Source organism: Hyposmocoma kahamanoa, unplaced genomic scaffold (assembly GCF_003589595.1).
Source record: "Hyposmocoma kahamanoa isolate Upper Pololo Valley unplaced genomic scaffold, ASM358959v1 224, whole genome shotgun sequence".
NCBI lineage: Eukaryota > Metazoa > Arthropoda > Insecta > Lepidoptera > Cosmopterigidae > Hyposmocoma > Hyposmocoma kahamanoa.
Window position 1 is genome coordinate 7,465,430 of NW_020653743.1, and position 27,505 is coordinate 7,492,934.

At 36.4% G+C, this 27,505-nt stretch overlaps 3 protein-coding genes across 3 annotated transcripts in view; 2 read left to right on the forward strand and 1 right to left on the reverse strand.

Moving 5' to 3' along the window:
* LOC113228272 overlaps positions 1-27,505 on the forward strand; it is a 452,541-nt gene that overhangs the window by 326,473 nt on the left and 98,563 nt on the right. The window contains exon 2 of the mRNA XM_026461538.1: positions 16,059-16,181. Within this exon, the coding sequence (XP_026317323.1) occupies positions 16,059-16,181 (123 nt within the window). The remainder of the gene's footprint in view (positions 1-16,058; positions 16,182-27,505) is intronic.
* On the reverse strand, positions 2,167-3,767 carry LOC113228183 (tubulin beta chain-like). The gene is made up of 2 exons (XM_026461414.1): positions 3,696-3,767; positions 2,167-3,492 (listed from the first exon to the last, which is right to left on the reverse strand). The coding sequence occupies exons 1-2, from the start codon at positions 3,750-3,752 to the stop codon at positions 2,206-2,208; spliced, it is 1,344 nt and encodes a 447-aa protein (XP_026317199.1). The 5' UTR covers positions 3,753-3,767; the 3' UTR covers positions 2,167-2,205.
* Positions 4,146-5,853, forward strand: LOC113228182 (tubulin beta-4B chain-like). The gene is made up of 2 exons (XM_026461413.1): positions 4,146-4,326; positions 4,523-5,853. The coding sequence occupies exons 1-2, from the start codon at positions 4,270-4,272 to the stop codon at positions 5,807-5,809; spliced, it is 1,344 nt and encodes a 447-aa protein (XP_026317198.1). The 5' UTR covers positions 4,146-4,269; the 3' UTR covers positions 5,810-5,853.

A 27,505-nucleotide genomic window follows, 5' to 3' on the forward strand; every position in this document is an offset into this window, starting at 1 on the left:
GTTAACCGATTATGTAAAAAAAGAGGTATGTAACGTTTTTCGTTACACTGTTTTTCAAAAAGGACAAGACCTTTCTGAAAAACTATCGACCCATCTCGCTCTTGAGTCATGTACATATATAAGCTGTTCTCGAGGATTATCACGAATCGTTTTGCCCGAAAGTTCAACGATTTTCAGCCGCTGGAGCAGGCTGGATTTCGAAAAGGCTTCAGTACTATAGACCACATACATACTTGAGACAAATTATTCAGTAGACCGAAGAACATAACCGACTCTTGTACCTAGCGTATGTGGATTGCGAAAAAGCCTTCGACACCAACGAAATCTGGGCTGTTCTATACTCTGCGGAGATGTCAGATTGGCTGCCGTTACATCGAGGTAAAAACTAAGGCATTTAACCAGTGCTTTCTACCATTTATGTCATACGCAGCAGAGACGTGGACACTAACAACAGGCCACGTCCATAAATTCAAGGTCGCTCGGCGTGCGATGAAGCGAGCTTGCAATTTCTCTGATGGACCGAATCCCTAACGAGCTCATACGTCAGAGAACTACATAACTCGCAAAATCAGTCCGCTTAAGTGGCATTGGGCCGGGCATGTCTGCAAGAGCGTTGATCGTCGATGGAGCTGTTCTGGAATGGCGACCACGTCAAGAAAAACGTAGTGTGGGACGCCTTGCGGCAAGATTTACCGTCACACACAATGTAATATTATGACACCAAGTGACGGGACGCCCAAGTCATGTGACTGGTGTTAAGAATCACGCCTGTCCATAGCAGTTGCAGTGCTACTCAGTGCTTTGAATCGTAAAGATATTAGGGACACTGCCACTTATAAGTCCCATACGTGCCTGTACCTTCACCAGCACTCTTACTTTTCAAAACTGGAATGCAATAATGCTCATATTACTACTTGGCAGCAGAAATAGGTAAGGTGACAGTACTTTCCTGGACGAACTCTTTCGCAAGAAGCTCTACTGCTGCTATATAAATAAACACAATCTTTTACCTTCATTGACATTAATATAAAAATCTTAACAAAAGTTCGCGAAGACATGAAATTTGTCAAATTTTAAATTATCTCCTCAGTCTGTTAAATTCCTGGTTTAATTAAAACCAACACTAACTAAAGTTTATGCGCAGAATCGCGGTTAAAATTAAACGACCATATTTTACGGATATTACTCGTTTTTACAACCATCTATAATTTCAAAGGCCTACCTGGCGCAGTTAAGGTTGTAAATTGCTCGTATAGAATCAATATTTAAAACTGTTCCCCAAATTTCTATTATCAATTTTCCAACGGAAACGAAAATTGAATTGCCGTTTATAAAAATTTTAAACGTTCTACCTTGTCGACGCCATATTTTCGAAAAAAAGTGTACTTTTCTAAACAAAGTTTTATATAAAACTATGCAGAAAATGTTTTGCAGGAAAAACCAATGTTAAATAATAATGAATAATTCATTCATTATTTCGTTAATAATTTAAGAATCAGATTTATGTGGATGTAGTAATTGTTGATTATCAAAGAAGAGCCAAATTTTAGAAACACAATTTGTTCAAGCAGAAACTGTTCTTCCACTCTTTAACGCGAACTAAAATAACTACTCAAACATACTAGCAAAGCTCAAAGCTTAAAGCGCCAAAGAAACTTTCAGTTCAGCGAGATCTTTAAAAATTGAAAGAAGTGTGACTTAAGACGGCAGAATTCGAAATGACTGTCGCCAAAAATAAAAAAGGTATAAAAAAATGTAAAAACTTTATGAGAGAGCTTTTTAAAAATGGTTTATTTCAAGATTTGGTGTCCATTACGTATTCATCAACTTTTCTATTTGTTTGGTACAAAAAATTATATTTATTATACGCATTTATGTTAATTTAAGGCTATTTTGACCGAAAGACGAATTTCATATCATGTCGTTTTTAATTTATTTTGTAAATTAATATAAATGTTTGTAATGTTTATTTACTTTACAGCACTTACATGTTTACGAAGAAAATTCAATATGCTACCTTCCCAGTCGAAACTCAAAGGCACTCGTTATATCTGCCTCAATAATTTAGGAACAATTAGGTGTTTTCGATTTGAATACTATGAATAAAATAACGACTAATATTCAAAGTAAAATGTGTATAATAAAAATAAATACCAAAGAGATCATTCTGAAATAACACGAGTTACTCTAAAGATATAGTTCGAATTAATCTCCCTCGTCGCCACCTTCTTCTTCCTCGTCAAATTCACCCTCTTCCTCAGCTGTAGCATCTTGGTATTGTTGATACTCCGAGACCAAGTCGTTCATATTGCTCTCTGCTTCAGTAAACTCCATCTCGTCCATCCCCTCTCCAGTGTACCAGTGCAAGAAAGCCTTACGTCTAAACATAGCAGTGAACTGCTCCGACACCCGCTTAAATAGCTCTTGAATCGCTGTCGAATTCCCAATGAAGGTGGCCGACATCTTCAGACCACGTGGCGGTATATCGCATACAGCTGTCTTTACATTGTTTGGAATCCATTCCACGAAATAAGATGAGTTTTTGTTCTGAATATTCATCATCTGTTCATCTACTTCTTTCATTGACATACGACCTCTAAAGATAGCTGCAACAGTCAAATATCTGCCATGGCGAGGATCGCAAGCTGCCATCATATTCTTTGCGTCAAACATCTGTTGCGTCAGCTCTGGAACTGTCAGAGCCCTATATTGCTGACTGCCTCGAGATGTCAGTGGCGCGAAACCGGGGATGAAGAAATGCAGCCGTGGAAATGGTACCATGTTCACAGCCAATTTCCTTAAATCTGCATTCAGCTGGCCAGGGAACCTAAGACATGTAGTTACTCCCGACATTGTTGCCGATACCAAATGGTTTAAATCTCCGTATGTTGGTGTTGTTAACTTCAGTGTTCGGAAACAAATATCATACAGGGCCTCATTGTCGATGCAGTAGGTTTCATCGGTGTTTTCTACAAGCTGATGCACAGAGAGTGTGGCATTATATGGTTCGACGACAGTGTCAGATACTTTGGGGGATGGCACAACGCTGAACGTATTCATAATACGGTCAGGGTACTCTTCTCTGATTTTGGAGATAAGCAGTGTTCCTAATCCTGCACCAGTGCCGCCACCGAGAGAGTGAGTCAATTGGAAGCCTTGTAGACAATCACATCCTTCTGCTTCTTTTCTAACTACATCTAAGACTGAGTCGACAAGCTCCGCGCCCTCTGTATAATGTCCTTTAGCCCAGTTATTACCGGCTCCCGATTGTCCGAACACGAAGTTGTCTGGACGGAAGATCTGTCCGAAAGGACCTGATCGCACTGAGTCCATAGTGCCAGGCTCGAGATCGACTAGAATAGCCCGCGGCACGTATTTCCCTCCGGTGGCCTCATTGTAGTAAACGTTTATTCTTTCTAGCTGCAGATCGGAGTCTCCATGATATGTGCCACAAGGATCAATGCCATGTTCGTCAGAAATCACCTCCCAAAACTAGAATGAAGAAACAGTCGTCTGTTAGATTAACTCTTTGCTAGGATATTCAAAATTGTTTTAAAGATTAATTGCAGTTCAGGTGCACAGCAATGAGACGTACATATATGTATGAGTAGATACAGGCTAGGTAAGCCACTATCATACTTTAATTTAAAAGTTCCTTCGCAAACGGTACATCCTCGTAAATAAGTCTTTCTTACCTTAGCTCCAATTTGATTTCCACATTGTCCTGCTTGAATATGTACTATTTCCCTCATTTCGTCTTATATACTGCACAAATTACAAGTTACTTCCACTTCAATTCAAATCAGTTGATTTAATGGACCTACTAGACTGTGAAACAAAACATTTTTGTTCGGTCAGAATAAATTTAAAATTTATTTTTTTGTTTTCGATCAAGAAATTCTAATACTAGTAGGTACAAATTTGAGACATTCTCTAGCATCGGCACGTTCAGTTGTCTGTCGTGTGTCGGTTTCTTAGTTTTAACGTATTATACGCTTAAATTATTTTTTTTATTTATTTACCACAAATTTATTTGTTAACTTCATTCTGAGTATTGGAAATAACTTGTTAGTAATGGAATATTATAAAGCAAAATAAATAAGAATATAATAGGATTAGATGCAAGTTTTGAAAACATTTCTTTATCTTTCTAGTTGGCCATGAATTGATACTAAAAGGTTAAACTGGAACATTAACTGCAATTGGGAAGTTTTTTAGAATTTTTTAAATTAACTTATAAGTTATTTAATTTAATGGTTATACAACACAATGAGAGAAATCGTGCATATTCAAACAGGCCAATGCGGGAATCAAATTGGAGCCAAGGTAATATTGCTTTAGAAAATTTTGCTATTTTCTACCTACCTATCAAATAATGACACACCGAAGCTGTATTTATTCAATTTCACAACAACAGAAACTTTCAAGAGTATACGAATACATTCCTCTTTGCAAATTTGATTCTAGCTAATTTTGTAGTACCGTTTTAATATTAAATTTGCTGGTCCAACCATCGTTTCAGTTCTGGGAGGTAATTTCTGACGAACATGGGATTGACCCCTGTGGCACATATCACGGAGATTCCGATCTGCAGCTAGAAAGGATAAACGTATACTATACTGAGGCCAATGGAGGCAAATATGTGCCTAGAGCTATTTTGGTTGATCTGGAACCTGGTACAATGGACGCAGTACGATCAGGCCCGTACGGACAGATTTTTCGACCAGACAACTTCGTGTTCGGACAATCAGGTGCCGGTAATAATTGGGCAAAGGGTCACTATACAGAAGGCGCGGAGCTCGTCGATTCAGTTTTAGATGTTGTAAGGAAAGAAGGAGAAGGATGTGATTGCTTACAAGGATTCCAGTTGACACATTCTATTGGTGGAGGTACTGGTGCAGGTTTTGGAACATTGCTTATCTCCAAAATCAGAGAAGAGTTCCCAGATCGAATTATGAACACGTTCAGCGTCGTACCGTCTCCTAAAGTATCTGAGGTTGTTGTAGAACCCTACAATGCAACGTTATCTGTACATCAACTGGTAGAAAATACCGATGAAACATTTTGTATTGACAATGAGGCTCTGTATGATATTTGTTTCCGAACACTGAAGTTAACAACACCAACATACAGCGATTTGAACCACTTAGTATGTGCAACAATGTCAGGAGTCACTACCTGTCTTCGGTTTCCCGGCCAACTAAATGCAGACTTGAGAAAATTGGCTGTGAATATGGTACCGTTTCCTCGTCTGCATTTTTTCATCCCCGGTTTCGCACCATTGACGTCTCGTGGTAGCCAGCAGTATAGGGCTCTAACAGTTCCAGAATTGACACAGCAAATGTTCGACGCTAAGAACATGATGGCAGCGTGCGACCCTCGTCACGGTAGATATTTGACCGTCGCTGCTATTTTCAGAGGTCGAATGTCAATGAAGGAGGTAGATGAACAGATGATGAACGTTCAAAATAAGAACTCATCTTATTTCGTGGAGTGGATCCCAAATAATGTGAAGACCGCAGTGTGCGATATCCCGCCACGTGGTCTGAAAATGTCAGCTACTTTTATTGGGAATTCTACTTCGATTCAAGAACTGTTCAAGCGTGTCTCGGAGCAGTTTACTGCTATGTTTAGACGTAAAGCTTTCTTACACTGGTATACTGGAGAGGGAATGGACGAGATGGAATTTACTGAGGCGGAAAGCAATATGAATGACTTGGTATCGGAGTACCAACAATATCAAGACGCTACGGCTGAGGAAGAAGGCGAGTTTGAGGAAGAAGGAGAAGCTGGTGATGAAGGAGACTAGCTTGTGTGAATTTGTATAAGAATCGAGCTTTTGTACTTAACGTTTATTAAACTTTTGCTTTAGTATTTGTTTATTACTTACTTAGTCGACAATAGATCAGAGAGTATACCTCCATTTATGTTACAATAATGCCTTGAAAAAGCGATCTCAAACACAGAGTGCATCGATTCTACATATTTTATGCATTAATTTATGCGAAGCCTACCCACATCCACAACGATTGATGGAATACCATTTATTTTCTAACGTTTTAGTCTATGGTTTATGTTAGGTATCGCTAGGTAACTTTATGATTCGTTCTTAAATCTGTTAAAATTTTTATATCAAGAAGTTCGTAAAGGTATACTAGTAAACCTTTACGAAACAAAAAGAAAGATAGAAAGAAACGTTTATTCAACTTAAGAGAATTCAAGCAGAACAGATAATTCACATTAATGATTACATATAAGCTGAAACGGATCCAACTCAGCATATGTTACAGCTCGCGTGCTGTAACGCTGGTTTTCAGTTGGAACCGCTTTTAGGGAGAGACCTTTTTACTAGGTACATTTTTACTCTCTGCTCATTATGGTTTTGTCTTACATGGTATTTTAAATCATAACCTCTGTTTGATAATGATAATTCTCTCAGCTCAGCTTTCAGTGTAACATCTCTAATCAAACCACCCAACATTTATGTGGTCTGTGCACCCAACCCATGTTGCTAATTTATTTTCAACATATAATTCATTCTACGGTATAGTGTTATAAGAGAAAAGTAGAAAAGGTTATACCCATCAAAGGATTATGATTACCTATTCCTGCCCATTCGCTGAAAGTATCCTAATCTCCTACACATCGGTTACTAGATCTGATCACCTGGAGGTGTAGCTACAAGGGCGTTTTAATATTAGGTATGTTTGTGTTGTGCTATAAAAACAAGCATAAAGTCAAGTTTCATGAAAGCCAGTCGCGACATATCTCATCCGACGAGAAGTCAGAATCCCTTTGCATTAGACGGACTACAGTGACTTTATTTCGAGAGACTCCGTTGCTGTGGAGTGTGATGCATTGCAAAAGCGGAGCGATTTCAATAAATCCTATAACGTTGGCAACGAGCACACCTAGTTATATGGGATATATACAGCCAAGAAAAATATTATTTTATTTATATTTAAATGTAATTAAAAGTGCCGCGCAAACGGCACTACATGTCAACGAAAAACGCGTGACGTCATTGATAGGTAAACAAACTGATCATGTCACTTTCGAGAATTTTACGTATTGATTAACTGCTGACCTCCATCCAAATTTTTTATAGTTTTTAGTTAAAAAGAAGTGAATATAGTGACTTATCTTTGGTTACCTACGTATCACATTATTTGAGGTGTGATGGTATAATTCCTTTCTTGTACGTCTATGGCGCACCCATATTGTGTGATCGTTGCTTTCATAACAAATTAAAAATACAACAATTTTCTGATTTTATTTATCGACTTAAAAATACAAATCATAATTATTTCACAGAAATTGTAATCAGGTCTTCTTCTGTTTTTAAAGACTTTTCAGATTTTTATTCGGTTATTGCCGAATTGCCTATTATATTTTTGTGCCTGTTAATAAATACACAATATACCTTCAATATTGTTGAATACCTAATGTTTGGACAGTCAAACTATACTTATCTTTCCTCCAATAAATATTTTGGGAACTATAATAGCTTTTTCTTTCTCTCAGTTCGTCTTTATCAACATTATCTGTAAACCTTTTTTAACTAGTTGACATAGAGACTAACTTTCATTAGTAATATAGATTTATTGTAATCATATTTCGTTTCTTGGTAGTAATTCTATATTGCAAGTTTTATAGGTTATCTATATATAATAAAAATATTTTTGTAATTTAATAATAACGCCAGATGAGATGACGAGTGGAGCCTCTTAACAGAGTCCTGGCAAAATACCGGCGTCGTGGACAACCGCGGCTGGGCACTGCGATGATTTCCAAAATTATCTAGTTTAAATATGTAGATGTAAATTCCTTCTATTATTTGTTATCTTGAAGTGGTTTAATATTATATTGGAAGTGAATAGAATTTATATCTATATATCTTAGGAAAGCTTCGGCCCTCAGCATTCGTTAACCAGCCAGCTCGAAGCGTTGTCGCTATCCGCTCCGCTTATGTCAAAGCCAGTAGCCGGCTTTGGACGCCATCTGAATAATTTAGTTCCACGCTATTTGTACACTACAGCTCTTGTGGCTTATGGTTAATATTCAGATGATACGAGAATTTTAAAGTATTACGTGTTTTTTCGTACAAAATGGAAATTTAAGCTCGAGTAAGTAAACCATCAAGTTCGTAGGTAAAGACTTTTGAGTTTTTATGTTTGGGATTAATAGGGGTTATCCTGTCATCGTATTAAATTGTCCCCCTAGTGGGAGAAGGGAGGCTTATTCCACGTAATCCTCTTGCTATATATTGGAATATTGTTTACATATATCCCTATATATGTAACCAATATTCCAATACATATTACTTGTAAAATACTAATAACCTCGCAACACTATATTACTAACATCATAAACAACAAGTTTCATTCCATGATTTTAATATTATATATATATAAATAATATATATAAAATTATATATTAAATTAATATACATAAAATTCAAAAAATTTTACTTTCGTACAAAAATAACAATGTTTAATTAGATTGCTACATTCAAATAAATTACTAGGAATTTGAGAATTATCAAACTTATTTTGATAATATAATATCCATAACTTTGATCTCCTGATAAAACCCGAGGATCTTATACGAATTTAATGATTCTTTTTTGAACCCTAAAATGGAAGTCGATCTGATACTGTGTGAGTTAATGATGCCAGAAATAAGCTATATTTGAGGTGTAGCCTTTACTGAAATAACCCCAATTGTTTTGTCGGAAAACAGGTCCATTCCGACCAGTCTCGCCAACAACTTGAAACGGTTGGATTTCTGCTTCGTGCGGTTTCTAGTACAAATCCAGAAAGCGGTGCTTCTTGATACGGCACGTACTGTTCTTGAATCCGAGTCCCTGACCCCGGCCGACAGTGCTATTGCCGGGGAACAATGCCTCTCTAAAGTTTATAATTTATATTTTAAAGAGCGATGGTATACCAGTGGGACAAAGGTTATTTCTCATCTGAAAGGTCTTTGTGGCGGCATGTACCTTTAGCTTTAATTTTTAATTTACGTACATTGTAAATATTTAACAGAAATACCACTCACTAAAGGATATCGATTTGAAGGCTTTCGTGGTTATTCACTAAATGATTATCACTAGTTACAGGTTTCTTACCACGATATGATTTCTTTTTATTTTCCCGATATTGGTTTCACGCTCAATCACGGGTTGACTCACACACCACATAAATACTAGTAATAGACTGGTTAGTCGGCGGCGTCCGCGTTACCTAGCTTATCACCAGACGGGATGAATGTCAACAGCGCGTCAGTCGTCGTTCAAATGTGATACTTGATTATTTTGTGGAAAAAATTGTGCCATTGTATCATGTCGCGTAAGAAGCCAAAGTTTACAAAATTGAATTGAAAATTATTTCATTTGATCGGTAAGTACTAAAACTGTATTTTCTAATATTTTGAACAATACAATAATATAATTCGAAACAAAACTATTTTCTTGCAACTAGGTAATAACAATATACATTAGTTGCTGTTTTATTTTATATTTTTATGATAACTGTGTTTTAATATTTCAACCCTTCCAGTGATCGGATTGACTTGGAATCTAGTAGGTTAATGAAAGTACGACGACAGTATAATAAATCATTAATACTGTGATTGTAGCACGCCTGCGTATCTAATACCAATTAATATTTGCGTGTCGTAAAACCTTATGCGTATTTGGTAACAAATGTGTGCGTATAAAATCAGCTACGCTAGTTCTCGTAGCAATTGTTATAAATGCCGTTTCCATATACTCCGTGGTTAACCCTAATTGTAGCAAGTATAAAGCAATGCCTATTTCAATATTCCGCTAATTATGAAACTTAATGTCGATATCAATTTAAATGTGACATCCCTATCTGTAGATTGTCAACTTTTCGCTTTTGTTCCAAGAAGTTTATGTCCATAGGATTCTTAGCTTTTAGGTGACTAGTAATAATAAAGCCTTATTAGATCCAAATAAGTTTCAATTTTTTTTACCAAAAGTTTTTTATTGTGTATTTTCGTTTGATAATTTATAACCAATCAAAATTATGTTATCTTAGTACTAATGTAACATTACGTTTTAAAATGTGTGCGTGTGGCGACACCGGTTTTGATACAAATGTTGCTTAATGCCATTTCCATTATTTTCTTTCTTCCGTGGGTTGAATAGACAGCGGCAGATGACAGCTATACGAACAGACATATCTGTCTACCCTCTTTCGATGTTGACGACTATCCTCACCTCGATTACTTGTAGCGTTACCATTGTCACTCACTTTTTTTCGACATACCACACTCACTATCCACACGCGAAACTGAAATCAAACTATTTTTGTTTTTATTATTGTAAGCACTAAGAACTGGATTCTACGTACTAGATAGTTTAAATCCATCTTCGCGATAATGTAGCCAGGAGAGTGCAGTAGCCTCCGCAGCCTCACACACCTCGCTTAGCGAGTATAAAATTGAAAATTCAAAATGGTAAAGAAATAGGGATAATAAAACCAATTGTATAAATATTATTCCCGTTTTATTAATATTTGGGATCTTTAAAATGTTTATCGCACAATAGATTTTTGGTAACTGGTAAACGGTTCAAAAAAATTAACGAGAAGACGTGTTCGCTGCCGCGTTCCAGCGGGGAGTGGCGATGGAACGAAACAGAAACAGAATGGCGAGGAAAAGGAATTAAAGAAAGATTCAAAATTTAAAAACGAGTTTCCAGGAACCGGAGAAAAGGCGATAAAAAGGTGGGATGACGATGTAGGAGGTCACATCGTCACAAACGTGACGAGCTTTGCAATTTAAAATTTAAAATGGACTGGCATGTCATTTACCACCAGGAGCAAGACTCGTAGGTCCCGTCGCTTAATGTCACAAAAAAAATGGTTACCTATCAGTAGTCCGAAATGACGTTTTCCAGAAATAACGATTGCTCGAATTTTCGTAACCTCGAAAGTAATTTTGAGAGGAAAATGTTTTTCTTTTAAACCTAACTTAATCTAACCTAACCGAACCTAATCGTGTCTTTGAGATAAACATCCAACATATCCTGAAACAACAACGGTTTAATGAAAATTCGAATAGACATTATTTCGGAAAAAAAATTCGAATTTGTAATAGGTTACCCAAAAAAAATATATTTTTGCTGGTGATTGTAGATATTGATGAAACAAAGATCTTAAAAAAACACGCACACGAACCCGTTATTTTATTTTTTATTCGTATTACCATAACCAGCTGAAATATGATCGAACCTTTTGTTACATCCGGTAATATTATATACCAAAAATCGCATATACCCTTCGGGTTCCGGTTAAAACCGTTGACCTTTAAAATTTATACAGAAATAACTGTTATAATTCTGCTCGGGTTGAGTTGGGAAGTGAAATAATTAAATTGGCACTTGATTTCTAATATTGGAATAGAAAAATAATATTTAAAAAATGACCTATAGCCCATTTAATAAATGCGTTTTCCATTTACCTGCCTCCGTGGCTGAACGGTTTCCATGCCGGACGGCCACGCAGAGGTCCCGGGTTCGATTCCCGGGCCGGGAGAATTATTTGTATGGTCTACATTTATTTCTCTCGTGAGTTCATGGCACCCGCGACACAGGGTTTCCCCAGCGCTGGGTTATGTTGAGTGTGTGCGTTATTATTATAAACCAACTTCAAAAAAAGGAGGAGGTTCTCAATTCGACTGTATATTTTTTTTTGTATGTATGTTACGCGATAACTCCGGTATTTGTAAACCGATTTTCATGATTCTTTTTTGTTATAAAGAGGGTACCTCCATAGTGGTCCCATTTCATTTTGAAGAAAATCATCCACCTCTATGGGTGGCTGTTCACTCATGAAGATTCATTTTTATAAATAGCGCCTATACTTAATTATAAGGAGCAACTATTTTAATGGTTGAGTTTGCTGTTCTCCAACTCAAGGCGTTTTTCTCTCAATATACTTTGAGTAGTGAAAACTGATTTTTATTATTATCTCCTGTGTCAAGTCCCGTATAGTGGCGAACTAGAGGATGAATCTGGGCTTGCGCATTTTCTGGTAACCGATTTCAATAAAACTTGGTAATTATATGTACTTCCACGTACTTTTGAGGTCGGTTTTTTAGTACTCTGTACTGAGATGATTTAATTATTTCTTCTTACTGCATGTAATAATAAACTGCAATAGTGCCATCTTCGTTATGTTAAAGTGTCCATGATTCTTAACAATATTAGGCTAGTTTGTATACAATATCCAAAAGATTTTTTCTAAAATTGTTTTATGAACACATGTGTAACCAAAACTATTATTCTGCCTTACTATTTGAGCCTGTACATTTAAAAACTTCCACAAATGATACCTTACAAGAAAAAAGAAACAAACAGAAAAAAGAAAATAAAAATAAAAACTGAAATAAACCACATATTTTTTTAATAAAAAATCAAGCTTAGAATACTGTGATAAATAAATAAATATTAGACAACATCACATACGTTGCTCTGATCTAAACTTCACTACACTCGTGTTATGGACCCGGCCGGGATCGAACCCGGGACCTCAGAGATGGCGACACCATGAAAACCTGCGTGCAGGCTACTCGCCCACGTAGGTCGTCAAATATATAATTTACATAAACATAAACAAAGACACTACGCGACACTAGCACCACACAACTTTGTGTCGTACTAGCCGCTAGTAACAAACGGGTCTCAGTATTTGCTGGAAAACGCAATGTGTTCATAGCACTTTCGGACCCTCGGTGACCAAATTTATTTAATAAAAATTACACACAAAAATGTAATAGACGTATACTATAACTCCTATAAAAAGAGTCTTATGGGTCATCCTACTGGACAAAGACCGGTTGGTCGTGTCGGGTATCGCTTGTGCGACGGACCTATGCGCACTACAAGCCATCAATTGGCGAGAGACTACACAGAACCGAAGAAAGTGGTGTCATCTCGTTTCGGAGGCCAAGACACATTGGATCACTGAGCCAGCGAAGTACATAGTAAGGTCAATAAAATTCACCAAAATTTGTCAATTAAATTAACATCAATATTCGTGTTGTTAGCAAAAGAAAAAAATCCTTAAAACTCGTCGCCCATGTTACACAATATGGCGACAAAGATAAAATAAATCTAAATTTTAAATTCGTAAACATCGATACGTACCACGCTCAAAACAAAACCTTATTAAAACTGAATAAGAGCCGTGTGTTCACAGTGCAAACATACAAACAAAGAAGGGCAAAGTTTACATTGGTTATGAGTTTCGTAAATATGCGGTGAGCTTATCATTTAAAATTCCTTTGGATGTTTTCCTTTGGAGTTTATATTAACGGCCTATTGCACAAACCTTCATTATCTTTAATACTTCTTACCAGAGACAGCATGTTACTTATAACATGCTATCTTTGGTTTTTCTTCAATAAAAAACATAGATGGAGGACTTTTTACTTTTGCAACTTACTGTGAGAGTTTTAGCTAAAATGGCTAAGTGCAAAAGCAAAAGCAAAAGTGTTAAGAGTTGAACAAGATGGAACATGCAACAATTATAGGATTAAAAGATTTTCTGGAAATCAAAAGCAATTTTATCGAAAATGTAAGTAAGTAAGTAAGTTCAGAAATTAGATACAGAGGTCAAACCCTTTTTTTTGTAAAGTCTAGTGACAGGACGAACGAGTCGTCGACGTCGACGATCGTAGGTTACCACAGGTCATGGGCAGGCGTGTACGCCTGTTCATAACAGTTTTAGTGTCACTCAGAGCTTTAAATCGCAAAGATCTGAAGCGCCCTGCCACTGCGCCCGTAACCCTGAGACACAAGTTGACAAATCCCATGTGTATGTAATTTCACCACCGCCCTTACCCTTCAAAACCGGAACACAATTATGCTGACATTACTGCTTGGCGGCAGAAATAGGTAAGGTGGCAGTACTTCACTGGATGAACTCTTTCACAAGGAGCTCTACTGCTACTACTAACTATATCTTAAAATACATATCCGTCTATAATATCTTCCGTCTTCTTTTGAAATTATTAAAAAGTTGCTATATGGAACGGGTAGCCAGAATTCGAAATACTCGACGAAATTCAAGAATGATTCAAAAGATGTAGCTTAAGTTAAATCTCATACTGGCCTGGAAATCTAGATTGTAGAATATCCCAGTTGGCTCCACTAGATCAATATTGAATCTGGAAACGCTATTTTCGACGCGTTATTTTCAGTTCTAAGCTGTTCAGTTTGCGTCCACTAGCACCTGATTTAAAGTTTGTAAATTGGCAAGTAAAAGCTATAGTACTTTACCTGTACACATTTAACAAGTTTATGGTTCACGTGTTCTCGGAGGACATTAATATTCGCTAAGGGCCTATGGGCTCTATTATTTTCCTTATTAAGTCTTAAGTACTTTATATAATACGCGATGTCTGCCCAGAAATTGCTGGAAGAAACTACTTCTCCACAATAACCGCCTATTGCGGTTCTCAATTCGGCTTTATGTTTTTTTTTGTATGTATGTTACGCGATAACTCCGGCGTGAGCCGATTTTGATGATTCTTTCTTTGTTGGAAAGAGGGTACCTCGGTTGTGGTCCCATTTAAATTTGAAGAAAATATTCCACCTCTAAGGGGGGCAAAGTAGGGGATGAAAGACTTTTGAGGTCGGTTTTTTTAGTACTCAGTACTGTTTTTATTGTTAAATATAGAAAATCTCTTTTTAAGCTGTAATATAAAGAAATTTGCCCAGAAAGATGCCTAAAATACAAGTACACATTTACTTTGTTTAGGCATCGCAATTACACATTAGGTTCTAATATTAAAATGTATAGCTCTACTATGAAGATTCTATAATTTAGGTTCCCATTTTAATGCTTATTGTAACACTTTATTTCCATAATAGCTTTATTTACATTTGTTTTACTTGTATTGTATTAAATTAAGTTATATTGAAATAAATTCATATTTATCTTATCTTATTACGATAGAACTGCCTGCTGGCCGAACGTTTACCATGCTGGTCGACCACGCAGAGGTCCTGGGTTGAATTCCCGGGCCGAGAGAAATATTTGTATGGCCTACATTTATTTCTCTCGAGAGTTTGGGTGTAATTTGTGGTTGTCTATGGTCTTATTCAGAGTGCGAGCGGGTGCAGGTGCGTGTAAATCAAATGTACGTTGACCTTCGTTGCGTTCAAAATGGCCGCGCGCGCGCCTGTGTCTATACGGGCGAAATCTACGAGACCGAGATTGAGATCTATTGGCTTGGTCCGCCCGTGCGTAACTTTCACAGTGCTGGGTCTAGCGTCTAGCGTCAGTTTGCGATTTCGACGTGTGGATCTACTCGCTCTTAGCAACTTCGGCACTGTGAAATGACACTGAAACTGAGTGAGTCCTATGAGTGTGTTCATGGCACGGCTATAAGTGTAATAATTAGTAACGTAAATAAAAAGTAACTTTATTTATTTATTTATCTCGTCATTATTTTATTTTATTTGACATTGCTTATTTGGCAAATCAATTCTAATTATTATGACACTATTTAACTTCATTCTAATTTTAATATATGCGTGTCAGTACCTGGTGTAACACGTGTTCATGACACTTTGTATAAATATCATGTACCATATTTGCCTGCAAATAAATATTTAATTTCATTTCACTTAACTTATCTTGAAGACCTTGGCACTCCAACGGTTTTCAATGTGGATACTGGTCGAGGACTGTTCTAAATTAGTTCTGGTCCGGAGAGAATTCTGTTGCTCTGGTACACATTATTATTATTATTAACTATGTCTAAAGGGACTGCTGCTAGCAACAGTAGAGCTTCATGTGGAAGAGTTTGTCCTGGGAAGCACTACCACCTTACCTATTTCTGGTGCCACGCAGGAATGTAAGCATTATTGCGTTTCCAGTTTTGAAGGGTAAGGGTGCTGGTGAAATAACTGGCACACGAGACTTGTCAACTTGTGCCCCAGACCTTTGCGATTTGAAGGTCTAAGTGACACTGCAACAGATCATCCCGCCACTTAGTGTAAAAAAAATTCTTTGTTGCAGCGCCCGGTATAAAGGGCACAATGGCGATCCTGAACTGCTTGCTGGCTAGGCAGCTATGTTTCGAAGACGCCTCCTGCTCCGCTATCCTTGAGATCATCCCGCGCGTCTGTGGCTCTGAACTTGGTAAGTTTTTGCACTATGTAACTTCGAAACACGTTTCGCTGAATTACTCTTCAACTATGACGATTCATCGACTAATTAAACAAAAGATATTGACAGATTCTTTCACTCGAATATATTATTAAACATAATCGAATGTCGTTTGTTCGACGTATCATTGATCAAAACTCTTTTAACCGACTTCAAAAAAAGGAGGAGGTTCTCAGTTCGACTTTTTTTTTATATGTATGTTACGCGATAACTTGTATAACAAATTTTGTGAACCGATTTTATTGATTCTTTTTTTGTTGGAAAGAGGGGTGCGTACCTCAGAAATGGTCACATTTAATTTGAAGAAACTATTCCACCTCTAATTGGCTAACTAGGGGATGAATCCGGTTTCGTGCACTATCCGGTAACCGATTTCGATAAAACTCCACACACATTTGAGGTCCGTTCTTTTAGTACTCTGTACCGAGTTTATTATCTAACACATTTCATCTATTTCGTCGATTTCTTAATTTACCTACCTACAAAGAAGCATCATGCCTAAATAACTAGAAAAATTTAAATTAAAAAACACAGAAATTGCAAAGTTTCAAACTGATTAATTAGCTACACTGTTAATTTCTTACGAAATTCGCCATCTCATACAATAATAAATTTCTAGAGAAACCCATTTTTATAGGAAATTTGTTGCCACAAGTATAGCCTCAACGAGTACTTTTCGAATAAGTAAATAATCAACTTTTTTTGTGCCAGACAAGTACACCAATTAAGCTAAGGATTTTCCTGAACTATGCGTACAGAGCAACGAATTTCACTCTCCAGGTTTCTACCTAGACCAACCAAACCAAAACCCATTTATGGTTAAAGAATATTTTTTTCCTTTAAATTCACTTACAGAGAAAATTTAAGATCTTACTTCAAAACTTAATAGTAAAGCGCACTAAAATCTATACAACCATCACCATTCACTGCGTATTAAGGAAAATAATGTAGGTAGACAAAAATTAAAATCATACGTTTTGAGTTGAATTTATCTGCAATTGGTTCCGATGAAGGTAGTTGCACGATGCGGCCGGCATTCACACGCAACAAACAAAAACATGGATGTAAGAATTATGACTTATCCATCCCGCATCCAGATATGGCATAGACAGAATTCACTTTTAGGGCAATTATTTAGTCACATGATTTATTTGTTTTTATTTTTTTAACTGAACACTCGCATTTACGGTGTGTATTTTTTTTTAATGTATTACTTGTATTACTTTTTTAAATTTATTTATTTTCTACTCATTTATATTTATTATTATTCTTTTTTGTTACTATTTGTTAAAAGTGATGTTTACCGTTGGTTATATTCAGGTATTTATAAAATGTAAAACTGTAAATTTAACACAGTACAGAACAGTTTAGCACCTTCATATTCTACATTATGTTTACCGTAATTTGTTCTAGGTGGTCTGAGAACTAGGTTATTCATACTACGTAGTTTAATACTCTGTAGTTGAGATTTCTGTTTAAAACTAATGACAGTATTTATATTATTGTTTAGGATTTTCCTTATTAGCATGCATGTCGAGTACACATAAGATTGTCTTATATCCATTAATCTTGATTTAGAAAGTTCATTACCCAAATTGGTCCTACAGGAATCGAACCCGGGACCTATTTATCCAGTGTCCACAGTGGAAACCGTTGGGTCACTTTAATTCAACTAACAGTAACTGTCAATTAACAGTAGACGTGGACTCATATCTGTACTCTCTCTTGCTCTCTCTAAGAGACACACTGTTGTTTAATGTATAAACAACATCCTGCCTGCTTAAAATTTTTCTTTGATCTCCTTTTACGTAGCCTTGACTTTTCGTATTAGATGGCCTATCATCTCTTCGGTTTGCAATTTGTACAGTCTTCAAAATCAATGCCCCTCAATAAAGGAAACCTGCTTGTAAATCTACTGATATATATATATAGATAAGCGTTGCGTGTGAGCGTTATTATATAGTGTACTATATGTACGATGTATCGTAGCTTGGTATATTCTGTATCAACCAACATCCCTCAGCACCTTTGCCCTTAGATCCTATCAAATTATAAATAGAATAGAGTTACTTTCGTACCCTTGGTAATAATAAATATATTTAAAGTAAGTGCCGAAAATAGTTCCTCTGTTAACACATCACTGAGATTATATGATAGATTAATATGAAGTTTATTGACTAATATGTATATAAAGTACTATTTAGTACAGTAGAGCTCCTTGTGGAAGAGTTCGTCCAGTAAAGTACTGCCACCTTACCTATTTCTGCCGCCAAGCAGTAATCTCAGCGATGCTGTGTTCCGGTTTTGAAGGGTAAGGGTTCTGGTGAAATTACAGGCACATGGGACTTGTCAGTTTATATCTCAAGGTGACGGGCGTAGTGGCAGTGCCCCTCAGATCTTTGCGATTTAAAGCTCTGAGTGGCACTGCAACTGTTATGGACAGGCGTGTAGCGTACCATCAGGCGCACGACTTGTTCATCCCGTCACTTGATGTTATATTTAAAAAAATTTAGGAATCTCGTTTTCACACCGTGTATAGTGTATACCCTCAATTTTACTATATATTTTCTCCTAAGTGATTGATCCAACACTCACTGTTATACGGAATCAACCAAAGCCATTTGAGGTTGAATCGACTCTTTAGCATAAAAAGTTACCAATTTCGTTTGCAGAAACTTTAAACTTCTCTCCTGAAAAATTATCGTTTTGCGGATGTGGCCTTATTGCACCAAGAGTGTGTTTTTATTATTATTTATAATAAATAGCATATAGTCTTTTTAACAACAATTATAACGCGCAGCAGTCGCAACAAGTCTCCTTTGTGTACATCGATGTTTGTATATAATATATTTATATCATTGACTTACAATTATATGGACGTCGGGTCCGCGCTAAAAAGTGTCCGCACTTGTAAGGCGCTAAAATCGTATACAGAGCGCGACACTCTGCTTTAGTCTTCATTTGTTCTACGGACAGCGCGATACTGCGATGACATAACAATTTAAATTTCGAATAGGTTGACTTGGGACATTTTTTCGTGGTTTTTGTATTAGACCCGTCGTCCATTTATTTGTAAGTCAATGATTTATATAGTCTTTTTAAGTTTAGTTTTATATTTAAATTCTAAATTTGAATGTGATTGTTTTTGGCGCCTTTTCTTAATCTTGTTTCTGTTTGGATTGATAGCGGTGCGTTGTTTTGTAATAAGTAGTTTACTTTAGTCTTGCCCACTCTTTGATAGCACCCACCTAAACCCATTGATTCCGCTACAACACTGGTCGATAGATTTATCCTTGAAATATACCAAAACGTCTTTTCAAAACCTATTTTGGCATTACTGACTTTAGAGTAGCTGTCTAGATTGTACTGTCCCTAATGAAAACACGGCTAGACGGTATGGGTACTAGACAGGGCACTTAAAAAATGCACATTATAGTCGTAGAGCTCCTTGTGAATATAAGTACCTTCCCTACCTAAGCTAGTAAGTAGTAATGCTCACATTGTAATCCAATCCGTATAATTTAAAAAAAAAAGACATTACAAAATCTTGGAACGTTTTAAACCTCATTTTATTAGAATATTACCTAAATTCTGTCTGTTAAATAAATTAAATCTGAAACAGTGTCATGGTATTGCAGTATTGGAAATTGAGTTTGGAGATCAATGAACAAAACCTATTTTGAGCCGTCTTATAATTGGGCGTAGTCTTAAAGCTCGTACATTCTTTGATGTCGTCAAACAACTTTCACCTCAATCGTTCTGATTACCATGATTATATTATAGACAGATATGATTCCTGGTACTACTTTTGCTGGGATTTTACCTTTAATAATTAATCTATATAATCTGTAGGAATTCTGTGCTAATTTAGGAATGTGGCCATAACGATGACATTTCTTTCTCGAATGAAATTATAACTACTTCTACCGAAAATATCGGTTGAAAAACGCAGCTCGGTGGTCTCTACCATAAGTTATTAGTATTGATAGTCCATAGCGACCGCGCAAAATAATTGACAGTTACTGTTGGCTAATTTTCCGAAAATTTTCAAATATTATAAGTTTTTCCGTAAAAATTCCCAAAAAATTGGAAAAATATAATTCGAACGCTCATATATTAAATACATTTAGAAATATCTTTTAAAGTTTCATTTAGCATGGAAAAAGTTCTTTTTTTTCTCTAAGTGAAAAGCCATTTTCTATTAAAAACGATATTTAAAATGATTTCACAACAACGAAAAAAAACCTTTTTAATGGCTCTATCGTTTTCTTTCATTAACTTCAACTTTTGACAGATGTCAACGTCAAATGTGGAAAATGAAAGGAGAAATATTCGGAAAAATATTCCTTTTTCTGGAAAATATGGTTTTCTCAAAATGGCAATTTTTCCATGACCCAACACTACCTATGGTAAATCATACAGCGCCCCTTAGCCGTCACAAATAGAACTGAAATACAAAACAAAACATATTCAACTTTTACAAATATATTACGCGATCTCTAACGACTTATTTTTATTATATCGATGGAATATACTGTGTACGAGTATAATACATTATGTATTTCATTATGAACCTAAATATGTTACTGATCGCGCCCATTGTCGCGTTTACATATTTTATATTAAACTACCAATCCAAACAGTGTACTCTGGAAAACACACAAGTCCCATTAAACATATATTTTTTTTAATAATAATAATTATTATTTATTTTCTCCACAAATTTAGGTTACAAAATATTTGTTACAGAATCATTTAATACAGAACAAAATCTCTTCGAGACCGGAATCTAAACTAAATCAAGAGATCTGTATCTTAGGCGTCCCCAAACTCGAACGTATTGCTGTTAACACCAATTTTCACAGAGATGTTAATTCAAGTATTTTAATTAAACTATATATAAATAGGCATCAATTGCAGTATAGAATCGTGCGTGTATAGGTGTGTGTGTATGATAGTGTGTATGAGTATAAGCGTGTACGTGTGTGTGTATTTGTGTGCGTAGGAAAGTGTAATACTCATTTGTAATACTAATGTAGTAAGGCGGAATCAAAGAATGCAATTCCATCGCACACTCTCCGTGATATATCCTGTAGAATACCGATACACAGGCAACCTGTCGGGTACCCCGAGCTCCTTCACAATCCTCTTGGGAACGAATGCTAGAGAAGTATCATCAAAAGTTACCGACTGGTAAATAATCTGCAAGTTACGCTCTTTGGTACTTTCGCTTTATACTATATTGACTTGTGAAATATAACCTACTTCAGAGTAAGGTGTACTCCAAAACACCGGGGCTTCACATATTGAGCCTGACCACAACAGTTGCCGTGTCACTTAGAGCTTTAAATCACAAAAATCTAAGGAGAGGGGCTATAAGTGTATTCGTTATTATATTATTATTACATAAGATGACAACCCTACCCTTTAAAACCAACACGCACTAAAGTTCGTATTACGGTTTGGCGGCAAAACTAGGCAAGGTGGTAGTACTTCCCTGGACGAACTCTTTCACAAGGAGCTTTACTGTTACTAAAAATACTGCCAGATCTGACACGTCTAGTAAAGTTTTATCCAAGTCATGAGTTTTAAAAACAGACCATATAATTTATTTCTTCCGTGGTTTTAATAATCCAATGCCAATTTTACATGGTTATAGAAAAAGCGTACTTCAAAATTCTTCGACTTTTATGCTTAGATTTTACAAAAAATTTTGTTTTATAAAAATTAAAAATTTCACTAATACTTATTAAAATAATGCTAACAGGCACTCAAACCACTATTTATGAAGATTTGCCGCTTTTCCGAAATGCAAGCGTGACTTCAGAGAATGTAAAATTCTTTAGAGCCTATGCACACGACGTAATTTATACGCGCCAACGACGCGCGTTTCACGTGTTTGTAGTGAATCGATTCAAACGCGCGCGACATCGTTGCAAGCAAGAAGCTTAAATACTTCACTGGAATTGACACTTAGAATTTAATGTAGTTGCCTCATTTCAAATACTAACAGGAATTAACTAACGAATTAATGCGCAATATATACGCGCGACTACAGCGCGTCTGAAATACGCCGTGTGCATAGGCTCTTAAAACCGTTGTTTTGATCGTTTTTGACGCTGCCTACTTTGCTATAGCTGGCAACTGATGTACTGGCAGAGAGACTGTAATTTGTTGTATTCTGGTTTTTGTATCGGCGACAGAAATAAAGAGAGCCGTTGGAATCCGGTCTTTTCTTCCTTTTCGTCTAGTATAATTTTTTCCTATCTATTTCGTCTTAGTAGCATTCAAAAATACTTTTGAAACATTTGGCAAATTGTTACCTATGCATAAGCATACTACTCTCAAAAAATAGTCAGCTGTTAATTCCATGTGATATCTGCGATATGCGTGGTGTGTCTAAAATTTGTTATGAATATTAAAAAAAATTTGAATGCCTAAACATTCTAGAAATAGTAAAAATCGTAGAGATATTATCAACCAACAACCAACCATTTATGTTATTGAGCTTCCAACGAGACTGCAAACTTTAACAAATAATAATAACTTACTTAAAATCTCGTTCGGAAAAATCTCTAAGTAACTCCCTAAATACTTAAAAGCAGTTCACAAACTTGAATAATAAGCAACTTACACCAATCGACGTGAAAAATCGATAACCAATACCTTGTGACCTCTTTCTATTGTTAAGGCCACTACACACGACACCTATAAGTGTAAAGGCGTGCTACACGAAGTCGGTCACCCATTGTTAACGTACCTTTGTTGGGATATTAATATATATTTTAATATAGAGGGTGTACCGAAATAGTACATAAGAATTTAGAGCCCTTTCTGTCATGAAGAATTTGCACCACACACCTATCTATTGAGTAACCAGACATAGGAATAGACAAACTGTATTTACCCAAACTTCAACTGCCTCTGTGGCCGAATAGTTAGAAATGTTTGTATGGCCTACGTTTGTTACTCTCGTGAGTTTTAGTGTAATTTGTGATTGTCTATATGTGTATTGTGTCCATGGCCGTACAAGATTTCCCTAATGCTATGTGTGTGTGTGTGTGTGTGTGTGTGTGCATCAAAAAAACTGCGTCTGCAAAATTTCATACAGTCTCTAGAAGCGCCGCGTCGTCACACTCATCAACCTATGCTTACGGATCTTTACCAATAAGATTGGTTACGTGAGCCACGTGAGAGTGCACAAGCTCCACCTACGGCGGAGCTGAAGCAGTTGCTATTATCAGGAGAATCCATTAAAGCACAAAAAATTATCTACTAATTTTGTTCGTAGAATCTATAAGCCTGAAAAGTTGTCATTTTGCATTATACGTAAATAAAAAATCTATATCGTCACAAGGATCCGAAGCGTCGATCTCCAAATTCAGAAACAAACATTTCTCCCACTATGTTAACACCGCGCAAGAATAAAAAAGAATTAGCCCTTTTTTGCGTTTGGGTGATAATGATAACTTAAGAGCGATGCCACATGGGCGTTGCGCCATTTACGTACCGAGTACTACACGAACGATGCGGTGTCGCAACGTAACGCCGCTTTCTTTCACACCGCAGTATCCCGTCCTGTTTCGTCTCCTGCCCCTTGTCCGATGCACACGCGTTTCGACGACGCAACGCCCATGTGGCATATTGTTGTAATTTATATGTAATACAACGCAGCGTTACCGTTCAGGCGTCGCGACGCCAACGAAACGTGTATCATCGTTCTTAGTACGAATTAAATGAGATATGATTTGAAGGCTACAAAGAGAAGCGAAGAGCGGTTTTACAAATGAGGTCAATAGTACTGTAATAATTATCAACTAATTTATTTCGTAGAATCTTGAAACTTGTATTCTGAAAATTCATACACAAGAACATGGTGTACATGTTTAATTCTTTGCTTAACTTGAAGTATCGCTTAGTCCCTTTTAACTTTAACCGTCGATATCATTAATCACTTTAACATTCACGTTTACGCGTAATCTATTAAAATAGATATGGTAAAAATACAACATACATAACATCGACGCTTAAAAGGTAAAGCGGTAGTCGAAACCCAATTAATATAAACACCTACGGCTTCTTGTGAATAAAATTCGTGTAGTTCTAAGCGTGCATAAGCAAAATACGCACTAAACGCGTCTAACGCTTGCCATCTGAACCGGCCCTTATTATTTATTCCTTATATCTTACAATTCATGTTAAAAAGTAGTTGTTTCGTTTTGCAAATGACATGCAGTCATTTCAATTATGGAAAAAGAAATTAAAATTCAACATTATGAAGAATTTCTAAGAATTTTCAAGTTATTATTTCTATAATGATATGTAATTGCTATCAAAATGTCACCATGGCAATTGATATGCAATACATGATTAGGGCCTTGTTTTCTTTTTTCTTATTATACTAGAGTACTAAATTTTATTTGTTGTATAGAAATAAAATTTGATTCATTTGAATGTTTTCTCAACATGTATTGTCTGTAGAAGTATTATGATACCTTGTATTTCTCGCTAAGTGAATTTGTATTCTTTTGAGAAATAAATATCTTAAACCATGAACCGGCAACATTTTCTATCGAGACAATTTTTTTTACAAACTCTTTTTTTACAAAGTTCTGTATCTGTATACATTACTGAGAAATGTTTAAATCAATGATGCTTACACGGAACCGGCCCTTCAGTAGGTGCAATATATAAAATAGCATGCCATGCTGTCATGGACATTAAAACATTGTCAATCTTTTCCGTTTAATGTCACCACTTAGATTGCTCTTCTCGCCGGTAGGTTATCATAATTCCTTGTTTCACTGGGAGATCTTCATTCGAGGAGGCCTTTACCCCTATTTGCCATCTTTTTTGTGGCAACTATAACTTGTCCCCTTATATTTTCTTGCCTTAACTATACCAAATAATTGTAAAAAGGTGTTCCCAAAAAAGTATTTGTTACTTAATCACTTGTCAGACAGGTTAACGATTGCAATAAGCTGCAACTCTATCGCCCATATCACTGATTTCAGACCACGCGCAGAACAAAGTGCGCCCACGCAATTTCATAGGATCATAAAAAAATAAAGCCGCGTGAATATCAATGTATTTAATCAAATCGAGTTAAAATAGAACATTTCCAAAATTAAATTTAAATGGTCTACCTATAATGAAAAAACATCGTGACGTGTTTTGACAAATGAAACAAAATCTATTCAGTGCCGAAAGATTTTCGTAGAGACAAAATTCAGTAAAAAAAAAAGAATTGTGATTAGTAAATGTAGGTAACCCCGGTTCGCTATGGAAGAAAATGAGTACATTATTAATAGTATATTATCCCCAATAAAGGGTAATGCGTAATTATTTATAACCAACTTCAAAAAAGGAGGCGGTTTAAGTGTTCATGCCAGTCAAGGAAAGAAAATAAATAAATACCTTAATGGATGCTAATGCTTACTTTTTGTTCTCTGCGAATGCTATACAGTAGTAAGTTTGTAAACTAGTCTTGTTGTAATTGTATAAATAAACCAGAAATGTAGATAGATTGATTAATAAGTTATTCCAATACTATACAAGACGAAATAATAATTGAGTAGCACTAGAGCTCCTTGTAAAAGAGTTCGTCCAAGGAATTACTGCCACCTTACCTATATAAGGAAAACAATGGAGCCCATAGGCCCTTGGCGAATATTAATGTCCTCCGAGGACATGTGAACCATAAACTTGTTAAATGTGGACAGGTATAGTACTATAGCTTTTACTTACCAATTTACAAACTTTAAATCAGGGGCTAGTGGACGCAAACTGAACAGCCTAGAAATGAAAATAACGCTCCGAGAATAGCGTTTCCAGATTCAATATTGATCTAGTGGAGCCAACTGGGATATTCTACAATCTAGATTTCCAGGCCAGTGTGAGATTTAACTTAAGCTACATCTTTTGAATCGTTCTTGAATTTCGTCGAATATTTCGAATTCTGGATACGGAAAATGCTTATGTATATGGCTACACGTTCCATATAGTAAATTTTTAATAATTTAAAAAGTAGACGGAAGACGACTCTATATGTATTTTAACATATATATAGAGCTCCTTGTGAAAGAGTTCATCCAGGGAAGTACTGCCACCTTACCTATTTCTGCCGCGAAGCAGTAATGTCAGCATCACTGTGTTCCGGTTTTGAAGGGTAAGGGTTCTGGTGAAATTACAGACACATGGAATTTGTCACCTTATGTCTCAGGGTGACGGGCGCAGTGCGATTTGCGATTTTAGAACTCTGAGTGGCACTGCAACTGTTATGGACAGGCGCACGGTTTGTTCGTTCCGTCACTTGACATTGTCAATTCGGCTAACACTACGCGATAACACCAGCATTTGTGAACATATTTTGATAATTATTTTATGTTGGAAAGAGGGTACCGCAGTACCTTGGTCCTACCTAAATTTGAAGAAAATGTTCCACCTTTAAGGGTGGCGAACTAGGGGATGAATAACTTTTGAGGCCGATTTTTTATTCATATTAATTTACAGCGCACGTATTGCGGGACGCGAAGAGCAACCTTCCCACACTTCATCTCTTAAAATCTAGGCTCGTCTTGAAATACCTCGCTTTAACGGCCGAGATAATAGTACGGTAATGGCAAACGTTTATTATATTACAGTACGGTTGTTATTCACGTCTACAGGAAATTACCCGGCACGTGTCTCCCGGGCGATTCAAAATAAACAACAATACCTTTCGGCTGCTACTACACCTGTATTTTCTAGACTTCATAGCGTTCAACAAGCACGTCAAGTGAATACGTTTCGTTTGTAATGCTCTGGGAAAATTTTATTGCTCGAAAATTCATGCTCACTCTGCCCTTTACATCGTGGCAAAAGATCAAGTCGGAGAGTTTTTTTATCGCTCTTCCCTGGAGAACCTATAGGTATAAGAAATGTAATTATCGGCCTGTAAATCTGAAAAAAGCCAAAAACATTTTATTTTATTTTTTTTTATGCAAATGTAAGTTGTGCATTTGATCTCCATTTCACCTTTTTTTACTATAGATTAGATTTAAAAAAATTTGCCTTGGTAGCCTGATGGTTTGACCTGCCGCCGCTCAAGTAGAGGCCATAGGTTCGAATCCGGGCACGCACCTCTGAATTTTCCGGAAAACTTTTCAGTAAAGGAGAACATCGTGATGAACCCTGCACGACGAGGAAGCTACAAAAAAACATACCTTTGGAAATCTTCGTCTGAGACACATACACACAGAGAGACACACTCACACACACACACACACACACACACACACACACACACACACACACAC

Excerpts from the sequence above, each read along its gene's own strand:
- LOC113228183 (XM_026461414.1), bottom strand. The coding sequence starts at position 3,752 with ATGAGGGAAATAGTACATATTCAAGCAGGACAATGTGGAAATCAAATT. Across the intron at positions 3,493-3,695 it reads GAAATCAAATTGGAGCTAAG|TTTTGGGAGGTGATTTCTGA; the intron begins GTAAGAAAGACT and ends TCTTCATTCTAG.
- LOC113228182 (XM_026461413.1), top strand. The coding sequence starts at position 4,270 with ATGAGAGAAATCGTGCATATTCAAACAGGCCAATGCGGGAATCAAATT. Across the intron at positions 4,327-4,522 it reads GGAATCAAATTGGAGCCAAG|TTCTGGGAGGTAATTTCTGA; the intron begins GTAATATTGCTT and ends CCATCGTTTCAG.